The 22,785-nt window shown below is 43.6% G+C and overlaps 1 protein-coding gene across 1 annotated transcript in view; it reads right to left on the bottom strand.

Moving 5' to 3' along the window:
* Positions 1–22,380, bottom strand: part of WDFY2 (WD repeat and FYVE domain containing 2) — a 60,719-nt gene extending 38,339 nt beyond the window's left edge. Inside the window, exon 1 of the mRNA XM_030954759.1 lies at positions 22,133–22,380. Within this exon, the coding sequence (XP_030810619.1) occupies positions 22,133–22,269 (137 nt within the window). The 5' untranslated portion in view covers positions 22,270–22,380. The remainder of the gene's footprint in view (positions 1–22,132) is intronic.
* Between the last annotated feature and the right edge of the window lie 405 nt (positions 22,381–22,785).

Below are 22,785 nucleotides of genomic sequence, written 5' to 3'. Positions count from 1 at the left end.
CCAGTTCCTCCAGCTGAACTTGAACAATGATTCATGGGTGATAAAATGTTCCCTCAGCTTTTCTGCTCATTACCATTTTCCCCTCCGGGCAGCCTGACTCAGAGATATTTTCATTGTCCTCAGCTCCTACAGGCTTTACTCTTCTAGAGGAGATAAGAAGCCACTCTGCTGCTCTGGCCCAGCTGGACAACTTTGGCTGGGGAGTCTCAGTAGTCTGGGAAGGAAACCAGCAAGGTCAACAGAATTAGCACCAGCAAAAAGGGATCAAAAAAGCAGGGCAAAGCTATGCAAACCAAACCCTGTCCTGAAAGGTTTGTACAATAGCTGCAAAGGAACTGTAGCCCTGAAATGCTTTACCAAAGGCTCTCATATTTCTTCTTACCGTGCATACTGCAGTGTGTTGTGAGGTGCCAGCAAAGCCCAGCAAAACCCAACTTCTGACTCTGTAATTTAAAAGTGATCTGGCAGTTCAAGGGCTTAAAAGCCAGTCAGCTTGTCATCTCTGCATTCTCGTGGGGGTTGCATGGGGAGATGGAAATCAACAGAGTTGAATGGAAACCATCTTCAAACCTGTATTGTGAGACTGAATATTCCATCCTAAACTTTAGGTTTTATTATTTTAAAAAATATCTCTCAAACATGCAGGGCCTCTTTATATTCAGCTACTTCTTTCATATGGCCTAGTTGCAGTTTTTCTATTCTTCAGCATTGTAGTCCATACTGTATTAATTTTATTCTATCATGTTTAAAGCAGTAAATTTCAATCTTGAAACAGCAAATTTCAATAAACATCTTCTTGCTCTCCTCCTACGAGACTAGAAGTTCTGTTGTCTCTACCTTCTCCACTGGTTAATTGCTATGTATACTCATAATTTCTTACATGCTGCCTCTTTAAGGTAATCAATCTTTCCAGTCTCTTGGAAAAGCTGTTCTTGTGTTCTGTTCCCCTTACCTGCTTTCCAATCCCACTAATGAGACAATATCCTGTCTGAACTGTCATCTTTGTACTAAATGCAGCAATCCAGACACAAACAACCTGCTAAATTATAAGAGCATTATCATTCTTTTCTTTATGCATCTTCTTCCTGTACGTACCCTAGCAGTGTTTATTTGCAGCAGTTGTACATGGTTTTTTCTTCATGCTGGCAGGATTTAAAAACTTACAAACTATGGATGAAAGAGGAAAAAATACATTTGTCACTATTAGATTCTCTCTGCAATACACCGCTATCCACTTAGTAATTTCTTCTGCACACGACATCTCACCAGACCCAATCAGCTTATCTGCTAATTTGGGTTAGACAACTAGTCCAGACTGTTAGGGAAGGGAACAGAGGATTTGTCAGCCACAGCTCTCAAGGGCAATCCCAGAACCACAAGTTTCTGGCAAGAGAGGTGAAAAGAAAATTATAAAGGAGAGCAATAGGCAGACACTATCAAATACCAAGAAAAATCTTGACCCTTTGCATCAAACTTTCCCCTTGTGAAAACAGAACAGGAAAGCCTTGTCTATTGCAGCAGTGTAGGGAAGACACAGGAGCTTCTCAGGTACAAAAAATACATTCTTCAAATATGTGAAATGGTGCAACATATTGCAGTGCAGTCTTGTAAAGATGCCTGGTGGAACTGTGTCCTGATAGGACACCACCGCTCAGGTGACTAACCAAACCAACAAAGCCTGTAGCAACCTCAGTTCAATTACCCAGTCACTGTCTCAAGGGTAACTTCCTCTTTGCTATAAGCGACAGATTCTGGTTCATGGCAAAAGCATCAAATATTATAACAATCTCTTTGCTAGCACCTTATTCTACCTTACTTTACTGGCATTTTTAGAGGGTTGCAATTCCTGTCCAGATGCTGTCTCAGCTTGCATCCTCCAGATTTTTACTGCTGCCAATCATAGGGAAAATATCAGTATGATCTTGGAAGAAATAGATTTGAGGTTGTGAGACAAAGTCATCTCTAAAGACATGCTTCACTGCTTGGCAGCTTCTCACTTTTAAATCTTATTACAAGCTAATACAAAGCATAACATCTTCAGATTCTGTCATGGTTTGACACTGGCACAATGCCAGTGCCCCATGAAAATATACTTCCCTGGTGTTTGCTGTGAGATGTGACCAGGAAATAAGCAAAGCAGGCCTCTACCTTAGAAAAAAGTTTATTAACTAAACTACAAAAGAAAAAAAAACACACACACACACACACATGCACACACACACCTCGAAAATGAAAACTCCACAAAAAGCATTTCCTCCTCCCCCCACCACATTTCCAATACATCTTCCAAATTTCAACTCTCCATCCATCACCCTGTAAATACTCAATTTCAGTCCATCAAGAGGAGAGGAGTCCTTCTTGGGGCCATGGTGACCTCTTCCTTGCATGCCCAGTGCTCTCACCACCGTGCATGGATCAGAGCTGCTTCGAGGGTTGTCCTTTTAAGGGTGCTTTGACCAGTTCCAAAAAAAGCACAGTTTTCTCTCACTCTCAGGACCTCTTGTCCCCCCCATACTTGTCTACCCCCTGGGGCCGGGGGGTCTCCAAAACTGAACCCTCTCAGTTCTGAGCCATCGCCTCCCCCCTGCATGCAGCCTCTGTGTCGCGAGGAAGCATGGTTCTGTCCATGGCTGTACCAAAAAGAGTCCAGCAACCAGCTACTCCATCATCTCTTTCCGGCCCCTTCTTTACTCTCCCAACCTCACTCACTGCTCCAACTGTCATTCTCTTGGCCATTTCCTCTTTATCATCCACTCCATCTCCCCTCCAGGAAAGGTCCAAATGCTCTGTGAGGTCTTCATTGTCCAGAAAGGGGTTAACAAACTTCTACACGCGGCCAGGCTCCTTCCCCGCTGCACTCCCCCCTTCCCCCTCCTTCTTCACAGGCCGATATCACTTCAAGGCCACAGGCCCGTACTGGCTTTCTCTCTCTCGTCTTCTGGCTGGGGGGGGCTGCCCAAATCTTCTCGGGGCCTCTCTCCCTCTGTCTCTCCTGGGGGGGGGCTGCCCAACGCCTCCTGGTGCCCCCCACCACCCTTCCATCTTGAGGGGTCAGGCCTACCTCTGCCAGGCCGCAGGTTTCCCTCCCCCGCCCAGCTCAAAGCCGGGCAGGGGAGGCCTTGGCTCTTTGCTGGCCGGAAATCAAAGAGGGAGCCCAAGGGAGTGCTCTGCTTCTAACTCCTGTGTTCTCAGAGGCGCATCCACCCTCAGTGGCCAAGCCTGGTGTCAATTTAAAATCTGGACACCTATTGGCCTCTGGCCACTCCATTCCCAGAAAACTTGTTTCCTGTAAACCCACGACAGGTTCAAAAGTAGTAAGTACTTACTACATGCTACTAGGCATGGTAATTACAATAAAGGTGTCAATATTTATATATTTACAGGAATCAGGGATTCAAGACAAAATAATTTCAAAGCAAGAATTTTCAAAGTCATTGCTAAGTTAAATAGTGGGCAAATCTACATGATCACTGGAAAAACCTGACCAACTTTACTCATCCTGTATAAAGATGAAGTTCCTTACCAGAGAGCTAAAGACCACCTACTTCCAAACCCTCTGCCATGTGCAGGGACACTTTCCACTAGATCAGGCTGCTCAGGGTCCCATCCAACCTGGTCTAGAACACTTTCAGTGATGGGGTATTTGCATCTATGGATGTTGCCTTCCAATGGAAGGCTACCAGTTAGCATAGGCAGTGCAAAGAAAGGTGTCTGAAGTAACGACTTGGCCTCTTCCAGGGCCATTGGAAGCAGAGAATGGCAGCAGATTGAAGCAGACTCAATCTATTGCTGACCTTGGCAGAGGACACCGGATTTTAGATGGTAATACAAGGTAGAAGACAGCTAGAGACAACCCACTGGGCTAGTAAATCCTTGTGCTATTAGGTAAAGCATAAAATCAGCTCACAGCATCTGCTGGGGAAAAAGATGAGCTGAGATGGGGTAAAGACAGTAAATAAGAGAAGGGTCCTTTTTGATCCTGTGGCCTTGCAGGCTCAGCACCACCTGAAAAACAAAATCATGTTTGTAACTCTGGTTTGACTTTTTTGCAGGTCAGACAGGATTGCTTCTTACACAGAAGGCAGGGAGGGGAGGAACAGCTTTCCTTACAGACAGTTAAATTACTATGCCAAGAGACAATACGTCCAGTCATCTCAAGCCATGAGATACACATCCCACAGACTAAAACTGCCTCTGTTAGTTTCAAAATCCATGCGTGTTCTGCTGTGTCAAGCAGTTCCTCCTCCCACTCTCCTGTCCTGGTGTCTGAGACATGCTGAAAACACCCAGGAATGACCTGACAGTCCAGTAACTCTCTTCCACATGTCATATTTAATAGAAGTAAATTGTGTCTTCTTATCAGGCACACACAGTGAGCTTTGGAGGGATGTTTGCAATTTCTGAGCAGTTATCAAGAAATGAAAATTATTAACAATCTGCAGCAGGTTAAGCAGTTTACTTAATTGAGAGATGTCTCAACTACCGAGCATCAGAGGGAGGCAGGGCACATGGAGGCCAGTATTTAGAATCAATTTTCATTCCAGTTGGACGGGAGGAGACAAAGTATTAGACAGAGCTGTTCTGTGGACAGGATCTGGCCCCTAAAACAGATCAGATGGACAGTTAGCTGTAAATAACACCAATAGACAGGAACAGCAAGTTTACAGGAAAGACTGAGAGCAGTTATTACCTCAAACACTGCAGTGAACAAATGGGTTACTTTGGAAGTACACACATATTCATCATCTACACTGCACAGTGGAAATACAAGCTAACAAAGGCTGTTAGAAATGCACAACCATATCATTCCACAAATGCATCCTTCCCCCTGGCACTGCATCTTTGAAATACTTGCTTCACACTCTTAAGTCTGAAAGATTAAGGTTTGTCTTTGCTTTTCCTACTCACTTTTTCTTTTTTTCAGAGCATTTAAGGGTTTTGTTTCATCAGTTGTTGAGAGGAAAATATTTCTGTAGAAGGAAACAAAGGTTCATGGTATGCCAGCTACACGCTAATTAAAAGCCAGTGAATGCTGAGGATCTGTGTCCTACCTTTTCCAGTGGTCAACCATTAAATCTATTTAGAACATAGGAACCAAAGAAGACAGTCCAATAGCCAGTTACTTCCAAGCCATGCTCTTAAAAGTTTAGAGCTTATTTTTCTGTACTGCCATCAGTTCTCCCACCCTGTCTCTTCCCCTGGCACCCTTCATTTTAACACACATTTCAACCATGCTATTTCTCTCCCCAGAGTTTTGCCTCCAGCATCTGGTTCAACAACAGCTGACAGCGATTTACAAGTCTTGTTAGACTTAGCCTTTTAAAATTACTCATGCTATTGGCAAGAATTTAAGCTTCAGATGTGTATGTGTTTGTGGGAAAGGTGCAGATAGTCCCTCTGCATCCCTGTTTTTCTTTTTTCAGGAACACCCATTAACCAGCAGGTATAAGGCTACCAAGGTCACCTCTCCCTGGCAGCAGCAAGGCTTCAGTATTTGCATCCCCACAAGTAATTGCAGAGGAAGCTCACATTCCTCCTCAACCAGATGGTGTTCCCTTCCTCACCAAGTCAGCTTTGAAGCAGCAGGGCAAAGGCAAATATTGCCATTCCCCCCACCCAATGCAAATGAAAGAAACTATTCCCGTTTGATTCCCATTTCTCTGCTGCTTGTATCATCCCATCATCCCTCCCACTCCCTCATGTCTGGGAGGCATCACACATCCACCGTCTCTCAATTACTCATAACAATCCAATGCATTTTAATAAGATTTAAACAGGTTTTAAAAAACCTAGCAATAAACTGGGAATTATTGTGGACTCCTGCTGGACCACAGAAGCATAGAGGAGGTACTTCAGGTTTTCAGAAGGCAGCACTTGGCAGATGAATCCACATAAACACACTAAATGCCTTTTCACATCACCAACGCACAAGGTGGTTTTTACCAGTTTCTGGTGTCAATGATTTTCCTGATCCAAGCTGCCCCATTTCACTTTCCATATCAGCTGACTTGGATGTTGATATTTAGCAGCATTAGCAAGGATGTGCAGCTGCTCCAAGTTCATGCAGGAAGGAGACAGCCTGCCTTTTTTGAATTCCAAATTGATAAGGGAAGAGTCACTGAGAGAATTAATAAGCAGGAAGGTGAGGAAATGAGAAAGTGAGTTGAGAGGAGTTAGAGATAGAACACAAATGGAACAGGACAGCAGTAGGGAACAGGATATAAAGTACAAACAATACAAAGCCTGCAGTAAGGATGGCAGCAAACATCTAGTTCAGTAACACTCAGACAAGGAAACTGAAAGAGCACAGAGTTTTGGTGATAACAGGTATATCCAAATGGAGGTAACGGGCTGAAGACAAACCCTCCAGAGCCCAAAATTCTGCCACCACCCCAAATACTGTGGTATCAGGGCAGCTTTGTGCACGTTGATTGTCTTTCACCAGAAGAAAAGGGAGAAGTCCAGCTCCACATTGTTCATTTACGAAGCAGCCTGGTGACATACAAGGCAATGAAAACCTAACAGCTGCACTCAACAGCTACCCTCCAAATTTGTAAACTGGAAAGTATTTCTCACTTTAAGGCTTTTCCCCAAAGTGCAGTTGCACTCACCTTGATACCTCACAAATACAAAGTTCTTACTCTGTTACTTGGGACACTTAATCCTTTAGGCTGTGTTTACTTTCAACAGACAGGAACTGGTTTTTGCATTTAAGACAAACAAAGGTTCATTATCTATTGCTGTGAAATAAGCATAGAGAAAAAGAAACAACAGTTTGAAAAAGGAAGTTATGACTATTGCAGGCTATCTGAATTCAATGTCAAGGTTTTTTTTCCCCAACTGCATACTGCAAAATGTATACATATTTTAAGAAAGAGAAAAAGCTCCACCTCTGTTGCCTTCCTCTGCAGTGTTCATGGAAAGTTTCAAGTCTCAACCCTGGCTCTTAAATTCCTACTGTCTTTTCTTCCCCAGCTTGAGTCAAGTTATTACTGGGTCCCATGAATAAAACATTTTTCTGTTCAAAGCAGCTTAGCTTTTGAATAAACAAACACATAGAACCAAACTTTGTCCTGTTTAGGAAATATTTACAAAAATAACTATTAGTGAAAGATAAAAACCATATGTTTGAGATGCTTCTAAATCAGTCCTGGACATACAGAGAAAGCAGCACCACAGGAGAACTTAAGACAATCATACCAAACTCCAACAGGTCTAAGGTAAGAGCACAGGTGTGGGCATTCTGCTTCCACTATAGAGGTAGGTAGTGAAAAATGGGATTCTCATGAAACACCCCAGTGCAAGCCAATCCACACCGTACAGGCTTATCAAAGATGCAGCAGTTACATTTTTTCATAGCAGTTACATTTTTTCATAGCATCAAGACTGAATATGCACTGACTGAACAAGAAGTAAACTTCTCTGCAAGGCAGGATGGATAATCACACATTCATCCCATTCTTTCTCTCTACAAAGAAGCCTTTCCATTTCAACTTCCAGCTTTAGCAGATGATTTTTCCTAATTTTTTCAGATTAATACGTAAACAGATCATGTTGCCAAATAGCAACACCACTGTCACTCTGATTTGATTTCAGAAAAGAATATCAGTTTCTCAGGAAGGAGAGAGCTGAGTTATATATATTGTTCTGGTAGTTTTTGTTATGTCTACATAATTGATAGCTATTTGTAATTTAATTTTATTTGACTCAAAATACACTTCTCTCAGCCTATGGTTAAAACGCTTGTTTCTACAAGATTTTATGCAATGGAGGCCAAGCAGAATTTCTATTTGTGTCCAAAGTAAGACGGTGCAATGCTGCAGTACAGTAAAAGCAGCAGAGTTTGTAGAGAAATACTATAAGATTATTGTACAGCTCTTATTCCTGGATATTCCAGACATACATGATTTAAAGGAAATTTCGTTGTTGTCTTGATCCTCTGATGTCTTAAAAAATCAATCATAATATTATAACAACTCAGGGCTTGGCTAAAATACTCTGACACCATTTTGTCAGTATCAGAGGGCCTGTACTAGAGAATTTCAGATCAACAATCTTGAGAACAGTTGGATTAATATCAAAAATTAAACAAGAAACTTTTCATACAAAATATAAAAGGCTCCTACAACAAAACACGCCACACAAGAAAAAACCTAGAATCTATAAATTCCTTCACAATCCCAGAGGGAACAGCAACAGACTGTGGAAGACAAGGCAAGTCCAACAATCCTTGCCACTGGAAAGCCTGGCTCTGAGACACAAAACTGGGCTTAGCAAACTTGGGTCAAGTTCAGGAAGAGGAGAACACAACTGCCACAGGATAGCACCATGCCAAAGAGTGTCAGAACAATGATGCTGCATCCAACATGTATTTTCTGACTCTGCTGCTGCCCCATCCCAGTTACTGTGGCCATGACAGCTAAGGGAAATCTATCATCCTTGTGCAGAAGTACATGCACTCCTCCAGTAATCCAAGTATCACCTGTCCTCTTGAAACGCTCAGCCACAACAATTTTGGTGTTTGTTTGCATATTGAAGCAAAAGGAAATTACTATTTCTTTCTAATAGGAGACACATCACTCTCCCCAAAACAGTGGGTAAAGGAGAAGAAAAACGAGGACTGAAATACTGTGTGAATCATCCACCAGATACTCAAATGGAAACAGCTTGTACAAAAACTGTAAGATTATGGAAGAGACTCCCCACAACACTTCGCCCCAACAACACCTTTAACTTCTGTTACATTATCAGTGTCAGTTAAACTAGACAAGGCTTGGACAAGAGAGACCTTGATAGTTATAGAACAAACATCTCTAGCTATAAAGTACTTTCTACTGAAAATGTGCTTTGAAGACTAATTTAATTATTGTGTCTGAAGTTTCCTTGCTTTTTTTAGTTAGAGGACGTCACAAGCTATTGAGGCTATTAGAGGAGCTCACAAGCTATGAAGAGAAAACTATTCCTCTTCATAGTTTCTTTGTGGCATCACCCGTTTTATTAGGAAATGGAAGTTTCTTATTTTCTGTCCTCCTTGAAGTTTTAATACAACCTACAAAACCTATTTGAGTTTTCTACAATAATTTGGCAGCAATACAAAATGTATGGGCAGAAAACTGCTTGGGGTAAGGTCTGTGACCACTGTACATCTGTCTTATTTCAAGTATTTTAAGAATTCAAAGGAGCACAAATGTAATTTTTATGACTGAAGGTCTTTTCAAAGATGTAATGCTTAGGTAAAACTTCACAGCAGAGGGTCTCTGGATTTCCTTGATCTTCTTCAAGCTATGCTCTAGATCTGGATGGCCCAGATGAAGAATTCTTTCTTCAGCGCCTAGCGTCCAACTGTCTGTTTCAGATGCAGATGATTGGTGACTTGTATTTCAAAACCGGTCATTACTTCAGCTTAGCACTGTTCTATGACTTCAAAAATACAGGACCAAAGCTTCCACATGGCCTGAAACAGCGAAGGGACTGTCACATTTATTAGAACAAATCTGGGTACTTTTACTGGCAGGCACAAAGCAGCTGCAATGACACCAAGCCCACTGGAAAGATCCCACCCCAGGATGGTGTAAGCAGGGAAGGAGCTGGCATATAAGGAAGTATTCATGTCCCATCTCCCAGACCTACAGGGCATGCAATGCTCTTCTCAAACTGACCAAAAATACAACCCTGGGTGGCAGAAACAAAGGCTCACGGAGAAAACATATCTTGACAGCTATTGAGGAATGCCAGAAGATGTATCCACATTGGCTACAGTTCCAATGCTTGGGCCTCCTGTGGTGCAGGAAGCGAGCACGGATGTCTGACTGGAGAACTTGGCCACAGAGGCCATGAATGCCACTTCAGTACTCCAGTTGGGTTCCAGCCTTGGCTGCAGCCCTGCAGGTCACTGGCTAATGTCACACGCAGGAATTTGGCAAGCACATGCACTTCTGCTTAGCACAGGAGACCTGTCCTCCTCTGGATGTCTGGTTGAAGTTATCTCGAGAATCTCAAAATACTTTGGTCTCAAATTCAGGTTTTTTAAAACTTAGTGTTACAGATCTGCAACCACCAGAAATGTTTACAGGCATGACAGCTTCAAGGGCTGAGTCTTGTTTAAACCAGTGGCTTAGCTGGTTTGGGGTTGTTTTTTTTAAATCACAGAATGAATTTCCTGTAGGCAATCTGATACCCTACCAGGAGGAACAGCCACATGACCTGGGTGCTCCGGGAGACGTGAAACACACCTACATTAATAAGTGACACAGGCCTGGGACCAGCTGCCAGCAGTAAGGCCACCTGGCAGGGAAACAGCAGCTGCATGCGAGCTACGTCCTGGGAACAGTCCCTGGTACAAGCTGACTTCCAGACCCTGTATAGGTACTGTTTGATGCTGTGCAAATTGGCTTGTGGCAAGAACAGTGCTTGATACCAACGATGAGACACCACAGCCAGCCAGACTCCTGCGCTTGAAATATATTCTTGCACTATTTAATTGATTAGAAATACAGTCACTATAGCTTCTAGCCATGGGTTCAGCAGCCCATTTCTCCCAGCTGGTTCACAGAGCCATTAAAAAAAGGAAACAGTATTGATTCCTGTGTACACCAACCATCTTGTTCAATACTGGGCTTGTCTAAAAGAACAGGGAAGTGAGAACAAGGGGTTTGCTGCTTACCCTCACAAGAACTCTTGTTTCTTGTTACATTGTACACCACAATATTATCTCAAGGTGGTCCATATTTTCCCACTTCCCCTCCTTCATTTTTATTAGTCTGCCATTAGTATAATGGCATTTGTCAATAATTGAATAAACACCATTTTTTGGCTTGAAGTTATCATACACAGCAATAAAGGGAAATGAAACTCAAAACAAAAAGATGACCATTGCCAGGATAATGCTTCAGAATATCACAACAGCCACCTTGCAAATTAGGAGCTTGCCTTCAAACACAGGCAGTATCATTTATTTCTGGAAAAATACCATTGAGTCTGAGGTGTAAATACATGCATACACACCACTTTTTGAAACCACTGTTTGCACTTTCTAATCCACATGCTAAACACAAACACAGATCACTAAGCAATTACTCATGCTCTTTGCTTTTCCTGTCTCCAGAATTGTTGTCAGTGGTTGTTTATCTACTTCTCCCATATCATTTTGTATACAAAACACTTGCCTACACATTTAATACAGATTTTGTGCTTAACACCTGTATAACAGTTAACACCTGTATAACACTTTTTTCTAAAAGGATTTGACTCTTAAAACCATGTAAAAATGTCTGTTCATGTCAAAAAGAGCATGTGAACACAAGTTCGATTCTAGAGCACAGGAAAGACCACGGGAAACAACAACCAAGGCAGACCAAGCCGCTGGTTAGGTTTAGCCATGCTTCCCACTAGTAACCTCAATAATTGCAGTCCTTGGGCCATCCATTCAGGTGCGTTCACACCTCATAAAAACCAGACAACAATGTTCATGCCCGCTTCTTTGAAGGAGAGGCTTTAGGTCATCAGGTTTTTAGAAGAATTAATGTAAGCTGTGATCAAAAGGGTGCTGTGGATGAAACTAGTTGGGGATGACAACTTCATGGCTTGGTTTCCTGGTCACAAAATCTTACTACGGAAATCCTCACCAGGCTTCTCTCTCATCTCCCAAAGAATGAAGGAAGGAGGGAAAGAAGGAGCAAAAGCATCTGAAATCACAGAGGAGCTTTCAGAATTCAGATGAAAGTAATGCATTTTTCAGCCACTACAGCATGTATTTTTTTTAAAAACAATCAGTGCATTCATAGCTCGCTTTTCCTACTCCTTTCTCTGGTATATTATATGGGTTAGCGACAGTATTTGTGGAAAAGCTTATTGCTGGAAACCAAAGGACCGTGACCAACAGCATTCGCAGGATTTCTTATTTAACAAAAAACCCCCTACCCTTACTTTTCATCTTCCACTCCAAAATCAACACTTTGGAACCTAAATTAGTGGTACAAGCTACTGAGGGATTTCCTCCCTTCCCCTGGTCTTGTGCTCCTCAACTATATTAGCAAACATAAAGAGTGTGCAAAGAGGAAGATGAAATGCCAAAAAACAGAGGTCTCAAATACTCCCCCAGAGCAAAGCCTGCAGCTAGGCAGCCTGTGGAAATCTTGCCTGCAGAACAGCTGAGAGAAGATCTCTGCAACAGCCCATCCCAACACAGCTCATCACCTACTGGTGCTTCACAGCTCTCAGACTGCCATGGTACTCCAAGCACCACAGCAAGCTTGCTGTAATTTTATGTGCTTTGGCCTTTTGACTACAAATGAACTTCGCAACAACAGAGATCAGAGTTTCAAGCTGGAAGTTCAGTGTTTGTATGGGTCTGTCCCTGCTGGAAATCTGGCAGGATCACTTATCAGTTGACATTTTCAAAGCATGATGATGGATGAATTTATTCCCATTCATTTACTGGCAGTTACAGAAGTTACCAAGAAGAGATCATTTTATGAAGTCTGATTCATTTCCTGAGGAGAAGAGACTGAATTCTTCCTTGGAAATGGATTAGTGCCTATACATTGTGTAACCAACCCCTGTATGTAACAGATAATGCCAAGTTTAGTGGTCTACCACCCACTGCAGCTAATACTCTTCCATGAGCTGCTTTCCCTGCTTGCTCCTGCCTGAGGGAATCCAGCATAGGTCCATTCTCAGCTGCCAATGTCAGCTCATGCAGTCTCAAAAACTTCAGATGTAACAGAACGTAGAAAACTTGAAGTCATATCATACAGCACTAAAAGTCTCAAGTGCTAAGGCAGCACACATAACAGCCCAGGCAAGGCTTTGGTAGACCCAAAATACTCTTTTTGGGCTGAATTGTAGTTGTTCTGACAGAATGGGACATAGGTCTCAGTGGAACAGAATAAAATATGTCACTTGACTGCTGCAAAAAGTATGAACTTCTTAATTTCAGTAATTAAACTATATCAGGGGTCAATAAAGTCAAAGGTGTCAATTTTGATTTGACAGATACATTACCTCTTCACCCTCTGCCCTCAGCACAATTAACATTGACACTGCTCTAGTCCTCTTTTCCCCATGTTAGTACTACCACATTGCCCTACTTAGATCTCTAGTTTTTCTCAGTATTTGTTTCTGCCTATGCTAAAGTAAATTGTTCCCACGGCAGATTAAAAGAATAGAGAACAGTTATCTCTAGCAAAAAAACACAGGAATATTCAGCAAAAATCCTTTCACCTCCCATTAAGCTTCTGGCCAGGAGAAAGCAGGCTATGGTGAAGCCTGATCAAGTGCCACAGGAGCCTGAAGCCATGGGACCAACATGACAAGAACAGGCACAAGGGCTGTATGCATGATGTTGGAGAACAGCACAGGCATGACCTTTCCTGCTGGACTTTCAGTAACTGCAGAAGGGCAATCATCCTTTGACAACTGCTTATTGTTGGTGGAGCTGCTGAAAGAGTGAGTGAAGCAAGGAATGATTCCTAAATCCAGACAAGACGTGTAGAAGACCTCCACTGCCATCAAAATGCTGCAGCTGCCTTTAGCCAACCCTGCATGCAGCAAAAGGTAGGCAGGACCACAGGCCACTTGCCATAAAGCTGAAGGCACCTCCTTGGAAATCTTACTTTTATTCTATACAACTCAATGCACGTGGTGCTGCAAAGCATGATGCCTTTGAAATGTCAATTTGAACCATTCATTGGATGACTCCACAGCCCACATTTGCTCTAGCAAAACACAGAGCTGAGAGAAGAGGCTGAGTTTTCCTCTGCATGGATGGGAAAAAGGAATGGGGTATGGGAATGAGAAGATACTGATTAATAACACTTAGGATCAAGAAGAAAATTATAAAGTAAGGATAATTTGGCACATAAGCAAAATGAGTGCAAACTTTAAGGCCCCAAAGTGTTCCACAAAGCAGATGCACCTCCTGCTTAAGAATATAATTAAAGCTTTATTTGCTATTATAAGTGAATCTGAAGCCAAAGGTAAATTTACCACATTTGCATTCACAGCTAGAGGTGCAAAATCTCATTATCTCTCACGTTCTCAACATGGGCAAGGATCTTCTCTCCTTATCCCTTCAAGACAAAGCACTGTACTTGTTCTGTCACCTGAATCCAGATAATTCAACCTGATGGCAAAATAGGCCACTTCACATTAGGACAGCCTTTTCTGAGATTTCTCTCCACAGGACTCCACTCTTAATGAAACCATGATTACATTCCTTTAAAGGTCAAAAGCATTGCTTTCTGGGGCTGATCGATCACCACTGTTATTGCAAAAACCTGCTAAGTACATTGATCTTTCACCTCACAATAGGAGGGTATGGTACAGGGCTTGGAGAATAAAAGACAGCATTAGACAAAACTTTGCAGTAAACTTGGCAGCAGAACAGCAGCGCTTTCTACCCAGAACTGTGCTTTGGCATCGCCTTCGATTCAGTGCTCCAAACCTTAAGAGTTCCCTGAAAAACTTAATTTAAGCGGTGAATACACATGATGTGACAAGCAAAGCCCATATGTTCAAAGTCTGGCCAAGGTTAGTTACACAATGCTATTTCCTGCAGCCTGACTAAGAGAAAAATTGAAACAACACATTTTGTAGCCCAGCCTCCACAACTGTTCTCCCTCTCATGAGGATGAACGCAGTATTGTGTTCATCTCAAATTTTGGCACAGTCTAATTTGTAAAATGTATTATTTGTTTTCTGATAGTCCAATATCAATTTTGGCCATTATTTATGTGCAGTTTCAAGCTGTCAGGCATGCAGATTGTGACATATGAAGAACCCCAAGAGGTGCATATGGCTTTGTGATTATGTAAAGGTCCCTGCCTGGAGGGTTGTCTGGTAAACTTGCCCTCTCCTGCTTCTTCTTTCACAAAACTGTCCCTTTCCTTCTCCAGGCTTGCCCCAGCCCCTCACCCAAACTGCTTGCAAGGGTACCTTCAATTCCTGTGTGGATGTTTGTTTTACAGTTTTCCCATTCACATAATTTCTTTACCTCACAAAAGTATAAAGAAGGAAGCTTTGTTTTCTCTTTCCTAAAATGCTCCATATAGGACAAAGCTCTGCTGAGCAGGATGCACCCTGCTGTGCATCCTCAATACTCCATGGCTCCTATTCCCTCCCATGGTGCCCCATCCCATCCTGTCACATGCAGCAGTGCATGGCTGCACCCATCACCCCTCACATGGTATGCAGAAGGGAAATAGCTGTGTTTTTTCTTGCTTCTGGTCTTGCATTATGGACTGCTTCAATTCTTATCAAATCTCTGGGCAAATACATGCAGATACCAGAAGCTTTATACAAACCCATTCATATTTGGGCAGAGTGTGATGAAGCAAAAAGAGCAAAGCAGTGTTTTTAGGTAAATAATCCTTCAGTGTCTGAGAGGTTACAGTGCACAGAACACAGTGATGCACAGAAGACACTTGTACAAAAGCCAGTTGCTCCCCTTAGGGCATTGCTCATCATTTAAGAAGCTTTCAGAGCTCCTGACCATGGAAGCACCAGGAAGCACCAACGCAGTGCCTACATTATGCCCCGCTACTATCTTCTTTTAATTTGATCTATGAGCTGCCAAGTATTTTCTGACTTCTCTCAGGGCTGTTACAAACACCATTTTACAAAACTTGTGCCACTTTTGAGCAATTCTCTTCCATGTAGTATCACACAGCTAAAAGATCTTGCTGGGAAATCTATGCACAGATCAGTGTTGGCAGATACCATGCAGGCACCAGCGCAGCTGGAGAGAGGGAAAGAAAAGAGTCTGTCTCAGTAAACAAAATAGTGTAAAGTAGCTCAAACAAGCTACTGACATATTTCTATTGTGCTACAATGGTCACATGCTATTTGAGACCTTCAGTCTGCTAAGTGACCCACAATGAAAGGTCAGCCTTACTTAAATAACTCAGTAGCTTCAAAACTGTTGCAATTCCTTCAGTTTAAGGTATTGCAGCCATTTTGTGTGGCAGCATCACTGCCTCCTCTAGACATCCTTATCTTGAAGAGAAAAACCAACAAGTTTCCTGCAACAGTGCATTTTTAGTTATATGCCATCTCTGTACTGCATGGAACTGTACTTCCATAACTGGCATTTGTTTTTCTTTCAGGGTCCACAGGCCACACACAGAGGTGGTATTGTGCAGTCAGTCCCCTCTCGGCGAGAAGCACTGTTCAGCTGCAGAACTGGAGGGACTGCAGGGGAAGGTCACCAAGCCTGAGAGACGTGAGACACTGATGAGAGATCCAGTCTCTGTGTAAACAGATGCCAGGGAAATTAAGATGGGCTCAGGGAAGACAAGCAGAAAAATGAGAACTGGTTAATACGGGAAGCAGATGCATCATCCCAAAACTTGCTGAATCAAGAACACTGTTCAGCAACAGGCACAAAAAGAGGCTACCAGAAGGCAAAAAAAGGTGTATTAAGTAGGTCTTCTTATTTCAAATAAAGCTTGTAAGATAAGATAAATTCACCCACATCTTTTATAGAAGGAATAATCTCTAAAACAGAGAGGCGACTAAAAGCCATTGCACCTCTAACTTGAAAGGCTCAAGCACCTAAGGTTCCACTCTATCATGCTGCCCAAGCGTGCTGCTGAAGCTGGTTCCAAGTCACATCAGAGCACATTTTTGCAGCTGTTGTCTCACAGTTAAGACATGAACTTTGTCACATGGGCCCATTAGCTCACAACGCAACTGAAGAAGTTTCATCAATCTGTGCATTGACCTACATGAGCTAGTAGTTTCAGGACAGCTCAGATCAGAGAGATGATACTAAATGCTTGTGCTTTAAATCTTTAACTGACACACAGGAGGAGAGCATCTTAAGGCAAGGGATCCACAAGCTTAGACAAACTTCAAGAGGTGGTGGCAGAAAGTGGCACAGAGAGTTTAAAAAGCACAACATTGCAAGGCCTCCCACAAGTTACTAAGTGGAGTTTATCACTCCCAACAAGCACTCAGCAAGATATTCTATGTGCAAGTCTCAGATTTTGGCATCTCAACAGGATACATGTTAGTCAAATCCGGAACAAGTACTTTTCAACATCTGCAACAATGTCTGTTTCCAAGCACTTTTGGACCTCCTATCTTCTCTCTTAAGCCTCTTGCCAGCATCCGCTTCTTCCTTGCAAACAGCCAGCACTAACCTCCACTCTGACCTTTATTCCAAACACATACTCATCTAATTACAACATATCCAAAAAATTTCGTTTAAAAACACACACAAAATAAAAGAGCAACCAAATTCCATCTACAGCACTAGGTCTCTTCAATTCCTATCAACAATTTTATTGGTGACTTATGTTTTTATCAAAATTTAAAGAACCTCCAGGCAGGAACAAGTTCTTTTACACTTGTAAAGAGCATCCACACCTTCTGCCTTGCCTGAGCTACTCCTCATACTGCAATCACCTGGGTGTGGAACCTACAGGCTTAGACTGATAAACATACACAGACAGCCTCAAAATCAGTTCTCACAGCACCTGCACTTCTGCTGTGAACCAACAGCCACATACAAGGCAGAGCAGAAATCAGTGATGTAACCCTGTGCTTAGATAAGAATTACAGACCTGTACAGCAACAACACTGCTGGGCAAAGCAATCACTTTCTACCACTCCACCACAGGAGAAAGGAAACTCAGTTTACCAAGGGTCTGCGGTCCCTTGCACCCTGCTTGAATACAGCACTGTGTGAAGAATCCCACCTTTCCATTAGAGCTTTTTCACAGGCATGAACTATGACACTGTATGCCCAATGTTCTGGATCTGGACAGGAAAACCACTAGGAGAAAAAGATTGCTTTTGATATACTTGAGGGTGGAATGATCACAGTTCTCCATGTTAGAAGTCATATCAGCACAAAGCCAAAGACAACTCCCACATTTCTTGTCACATACACATATTCCCATTCCCAGTCTACTGTTAGTTTAGCAAAGAAATTTTCATTAACACAAGATGGACATTAAGTTGTTGTGCCCCCTAAAAAACCTGCTCATTAGCACACCCGGAACACAAGCCTGGAACAACAGCTGAAGTGCACATCTGTATTTAAAACCCTCAAACTGTAAACCAAACCTAGCAATACAAGCTCTGCACAGTTTTCTCTATGTGAGAGGAAAACACTAATAAGATAAGCAGTCTGGCCTCACTGTTTATACAGTGATCTATATGAAGAAGCTGAGACAACTGAGTTCAAAAAGAAGATAATACAAGGTAATGGAGAAGACAAAGGTCTATACTCCCTTAATACAAAAAAAATTAATTAAAAAAACAAAACTGTGGGATAAAGGGATATTTTTCTCCTAGATCTTGTCACAAAGAGACCTGAATGCCCATCTTTTAAAATAAAAGGATTTTGACAATTTTCAGTTGACTGTGAGTAGGACAACTGTGAAAACTTTTACTTCTTGTTAATAGTTCAAGGAGAACAGTTCTTGACTGCAACACATACATTTAGAAGGTGTGTGGCATGGAAGTGAGCACAGAACTCCCACCCACAACAGGGCACAGACCAGAGCTTGCAATTGCCAAGAAAGTTGTTTACACCAGCCTCTGTTAAAGTTTTCCTCACTTACAATCCAGCTAGGGGTAAAAAGAGTGCTGCTGGCAAAGTGCAGGTTTACCACGATGACACCCAGCCCCTCCTGCCAGTCTCGCACGGTGACACACGATCAGCACATGGGTGACACACGATCAGCACATCTCAGAGGCCCAGCTGAACTGGCACTCACAGCACTGGCAGGCTCTTCAGGCTCTTGAGAAACACACGAGTGTGCCAGCAGTGAGCAGAACTGCCTGCACTGAGAGCTGGGTGAGTCAGTGCACTTGTCCCACCGTATCCCATGCTCAGGTAAGATTAATGACACTAAATCTTCTCTGGAGCATGGAGTTAGATATGTCTGAACTTGACATACCAGTGACCTACTTTTCAGACATGCCCAACACCCACGTCTCCCTCTGAAGGCAACAAAAGACAAGGATGCTTCCCAATTTTGAAATGGTAGCGCATGCTTTTAATACAGAAGAAGATGATGACAGCTTAGGATCAGCTGTGCACATTAGGAAAATCCCACTCTAGCTCCACATGAGCATACACTGCTATGGATCACTCAAGACTCTACATGTTTGGCTACGTATGTCTGTTGATTCCATGTGTTTGCTGGCAGCGAAAGAGCATGTAACTTCTTAGAGTCATCCTGCATGAGATTTATACATTCCTGGATATCAAATTTTGCCACTATTTTAAATTCCACCTGTCTAGACAGGTGTATCCTTTTTCTTAGAAGAAAAACACAAAATATCTTATCCCTCCAATGCATACCAGCTGCTCTGTAGATACAGGCGCAGTCTATTTTGCCCAGGTATAGAATTAGAAAACCCACTAAGATTAGGACACAATGAACATCAGTCAATTATCACAAGTGACCAGGATTCAGAAGAGAAAATCTATGCGCATCACCTGTACAAATGAGACATACTAAAAAGGACCTCCAACCCTGTTAGGTATACAAAGTTCTGAGAATCTAGTTCAATATGTAAACCCGCTTCGCCTCCTCCCCCCCACCCTGATTCCTTCTTTCCTCCCCCTTTGTCTTTCCTTATGAGGAATAACCACACTCTCTATTATTACATGGTTTTCATTTTATTTCTTACACATCTATGTTTGTAGCAACACACATTTATGGATGTATGTGCTACAAACATGCATGGCTACATAATTCATGACTATGTCTGCAAGCTATAGCTAAAACCACTTTTGTATCTTTTAAAACCAGATAACACCACTGGTGCCATACAAAACTGGGACCAGAGACCAAGCTAGCTCCTGCTTTTAAAGGTTTAGGTGTATAGGGCCACATCATGCAGCAAAGAAAACCTTTAAAGTGGGACCTAGCTGTTGGGTATGCAAAGACAACCAGCAACTTCAGTAATGGTGTGTTCAGCCATTCACCAGCAAAACAATTCCTCCTTCATGTACAGATGTCCCAGCCTGAAGCAATTGCTGGAGATGTCAAGTCATTCCAGCTGAAGTTCTCTGCAGAGGTTTCAGAACATTTTCCTCATATGAGCAGTGCATATCACAGGCTGGGAAATGTGGACAAAACTCACTTGTTTGGTTAACAAGTAAAGGGACAGATAACATCTCCATAACGATCTTTAACAGTTTCCAGGAAGCTCTAAAACCCTCCACATTCCGTGGCCATTAAACAACCACGTCAACACTGACAGGAGAAGGCAGGTCCAAACAGGAAAAGGTGCCATAAGGATCTGCACAAGCCTAATCATACTACACAGGTACTGAAAGTCTGACAAATTATGCTTTCCCCCCAGGTAGCCTAAAACCTCCAAGTTAGACTCCCAACCTCCTACTCCTTCCAAGTCAGCTTTACACTCTTAATCTTTTAATTACAATAAAAATGCTAATGCAAGCAGAAAATGAAAGACCCATCAACCAACATCTTCATGTCTGAATAAACAAAGGCAGGATCATAGCTTGTAGCATGTCAAGGATGCTGCAAACAAGTCCCTCAAGCAGGCACATTACCTGGTTAATTCCTTTAAACAGAAAATAGCCTGGGAACCTCCAGGCTTTCCTAGTGTGAAACTCCTAACTTCTTCTTCACTGCTTGTTTCTTGAAGCTGACATCTCAGTTACTAGTGGAAATAAAGATGTCTCATCAATCCCCTTCCCTACACAGAAATATCAACCTGGAGCATCAACCTGTCATCAACAACTAAAGTTACGTATTTTTGCTAAGGTGAGGGAAGATGCAGAGATTGAGACAGACATCTATATGAGAGGAAATAAATTTCAGGAATACCTTCTTACAGGTAAAAAGAATTGGCTAAGTAAGCCTAACAAACTACAATGAACCAAATCAAGCTCAAGCTTTATTCAACTTCACTTTAAATATATAAAAATATGAAGACAATAAAATTGTGATCACATAACAATGTAAAATTCTACTTAAAGTTCCTTTGACCTTATACTTGGTTTAAGTAGCTCAGCTCCTCCTGCTAGCAGGCATATTAGAGTTCACTTGGAGACCTTAGCTTAGATGAACTTAAATGATCTTAAATTTGCACACATTTGACAGCTGAAAACTAAGTCACAGTGAGGACAAAGATGAAAGAAAATATTGTCAGTTTTTCAGAAACCCTGCAGAGACATAAAAGCAGACACTCAACAGAACAGGCATCCATCAGAAACAGTCCATCCAAATACCTGTGAGTATCAAAACATATTGACATGCTGGTCAACAACACGTGTCTTTCAATCTTGGGACACAGGTTACACAGTACACCTGAGCTGCAATGAAACCCTGCCTAAAATAACTATTTATGGACGCTGCAAGAAAAATAAGCACTTATTGTGAAATAAAAGATTTTCAAGATAGAATTTTGAAGCTCCAGCTGCAGAGCTGAATCAAGTTTGAGCTCTTTCAGAGAGACAGAGTTGCCCCTGGGCAGCCTCAGTCCCTGCGAAGCTCAGCTAAAGGGCCTGAAAGCATTCTCCTCCTTGGCAGCTTTTCAACACGGGATTTAACTCCAAGATCTTATCACCGATACATGGTATTTTTAAACAATTACCAAGAAACGTTTGGAGAGGGGAAACGGGAACCAAAACTACTGTTCCAGCCAATGCTACCACAATCTTCAGGCAAGGTCAAAGATCTCAACAGACTCTCCGGCAATCCTCGTAATGAAGGGGATCCCATTTTTCCCACGCTAAGAAAAGTCACTCAAGTCCTGCAAGTTTCAGCGGCGCCCCAGCCCGGTCACCGTCCTGATCCACACAGCGGCGGAGGAGGAGTGCGACACTTCGCTGGAGATCCCTGCTCCAGTCCATGAAATGTAGGATAGTCCTCCCTCCAGGCTCCTTCCCCTCCGGGACGTGATGCGTCTGCCTAAAGCAATGTCCCCATGCTGGACCACCGCCACCCTGACGCTTGCCCGGACTCCGAGCAGCGGAGTCTACAGTGGCACAAGGATGCTGGTGGTCTGCCTCCCCCATCCCTTCGCGGGTGACAGGGGATCACCGTCCAGGACCCCGCGCCGCGGGCCCAGCACTGCCACCATCACCGGTGGGAGCTGACAGACCCCCGCCACGGCCCCGCCGAACACCCACTCCCCATACCTGTCTTCCGAGACGCTGATGACCCCGTCCTCCTTGGGCACTATCGCTGCCATGTTCACCACCTCCTGCGAGCCCTCCACTTTGTTGAGCAGGAGGGGCTTGCGAGTCAGCGCCTTGGGCTGAGGCTCCGCCGCCATGGGGCCGGCGGGCACCGCCGCTGCCGCCGGAGGAGGCTACGGCCGGGGGAGGGAGGGATGGAGGCGGCCCGCAGTGCCGAGGCGGAGGAGGGACTTGCCGGGGCCGGGCGCTCCCTGGGAAGCGGGGACAGCGCGGCGGCACCGCCCCCGAGCGGGCAGGGCCGGGCCGGGCCGGGCGGGGCGCGGTGCGCGGAGGGGCGGGAAATGGCGGCTGCCCGCCGCCATCTCGCAGTACGGGGCTGTGGGGCAGCGCCTTCGCGGAGGGAAAGCTGCGGTCCGGTGGAGGTGGGAGCGCTCCTCTCCCTCCAGAGCTGCTCTCCCAGCGCCGTGGGCCCGCCCCAGGGGCAGCCCGGGGAACGCGTCCCTCTCTGACCCGTGCCCGCTTACGGACTGTCGGCACCGTACGGGTCCGTGCGGTCCGTCCCACGCTCCTGCGGCCGCCGGGCGAAAAAAAAAAACCCCACACGTGTAAAGATTAAACGGAGCGTTGCGCAAAAGTAGCCGCATCCCTCTGTT

This window comes from Camarhynchus parvulus, chromosome 1 (genome assembly GCF_901933205.1).
Source record: "Camarhynchus parvulus chromosome 1, STF_HiC, whole genome shotgun sequence".
NCBI classification, from domain to species: Eukaryota; Metazoa; Chordata; class Aves; order Passeriformes; family Thraupidae; genus Camarhynchus; species Camarhynchus parvulus.
Note: the sequence above shows the minus strand (reverse complement) of the source record. Positions and strands in the feature narration are given on the sequence as shown.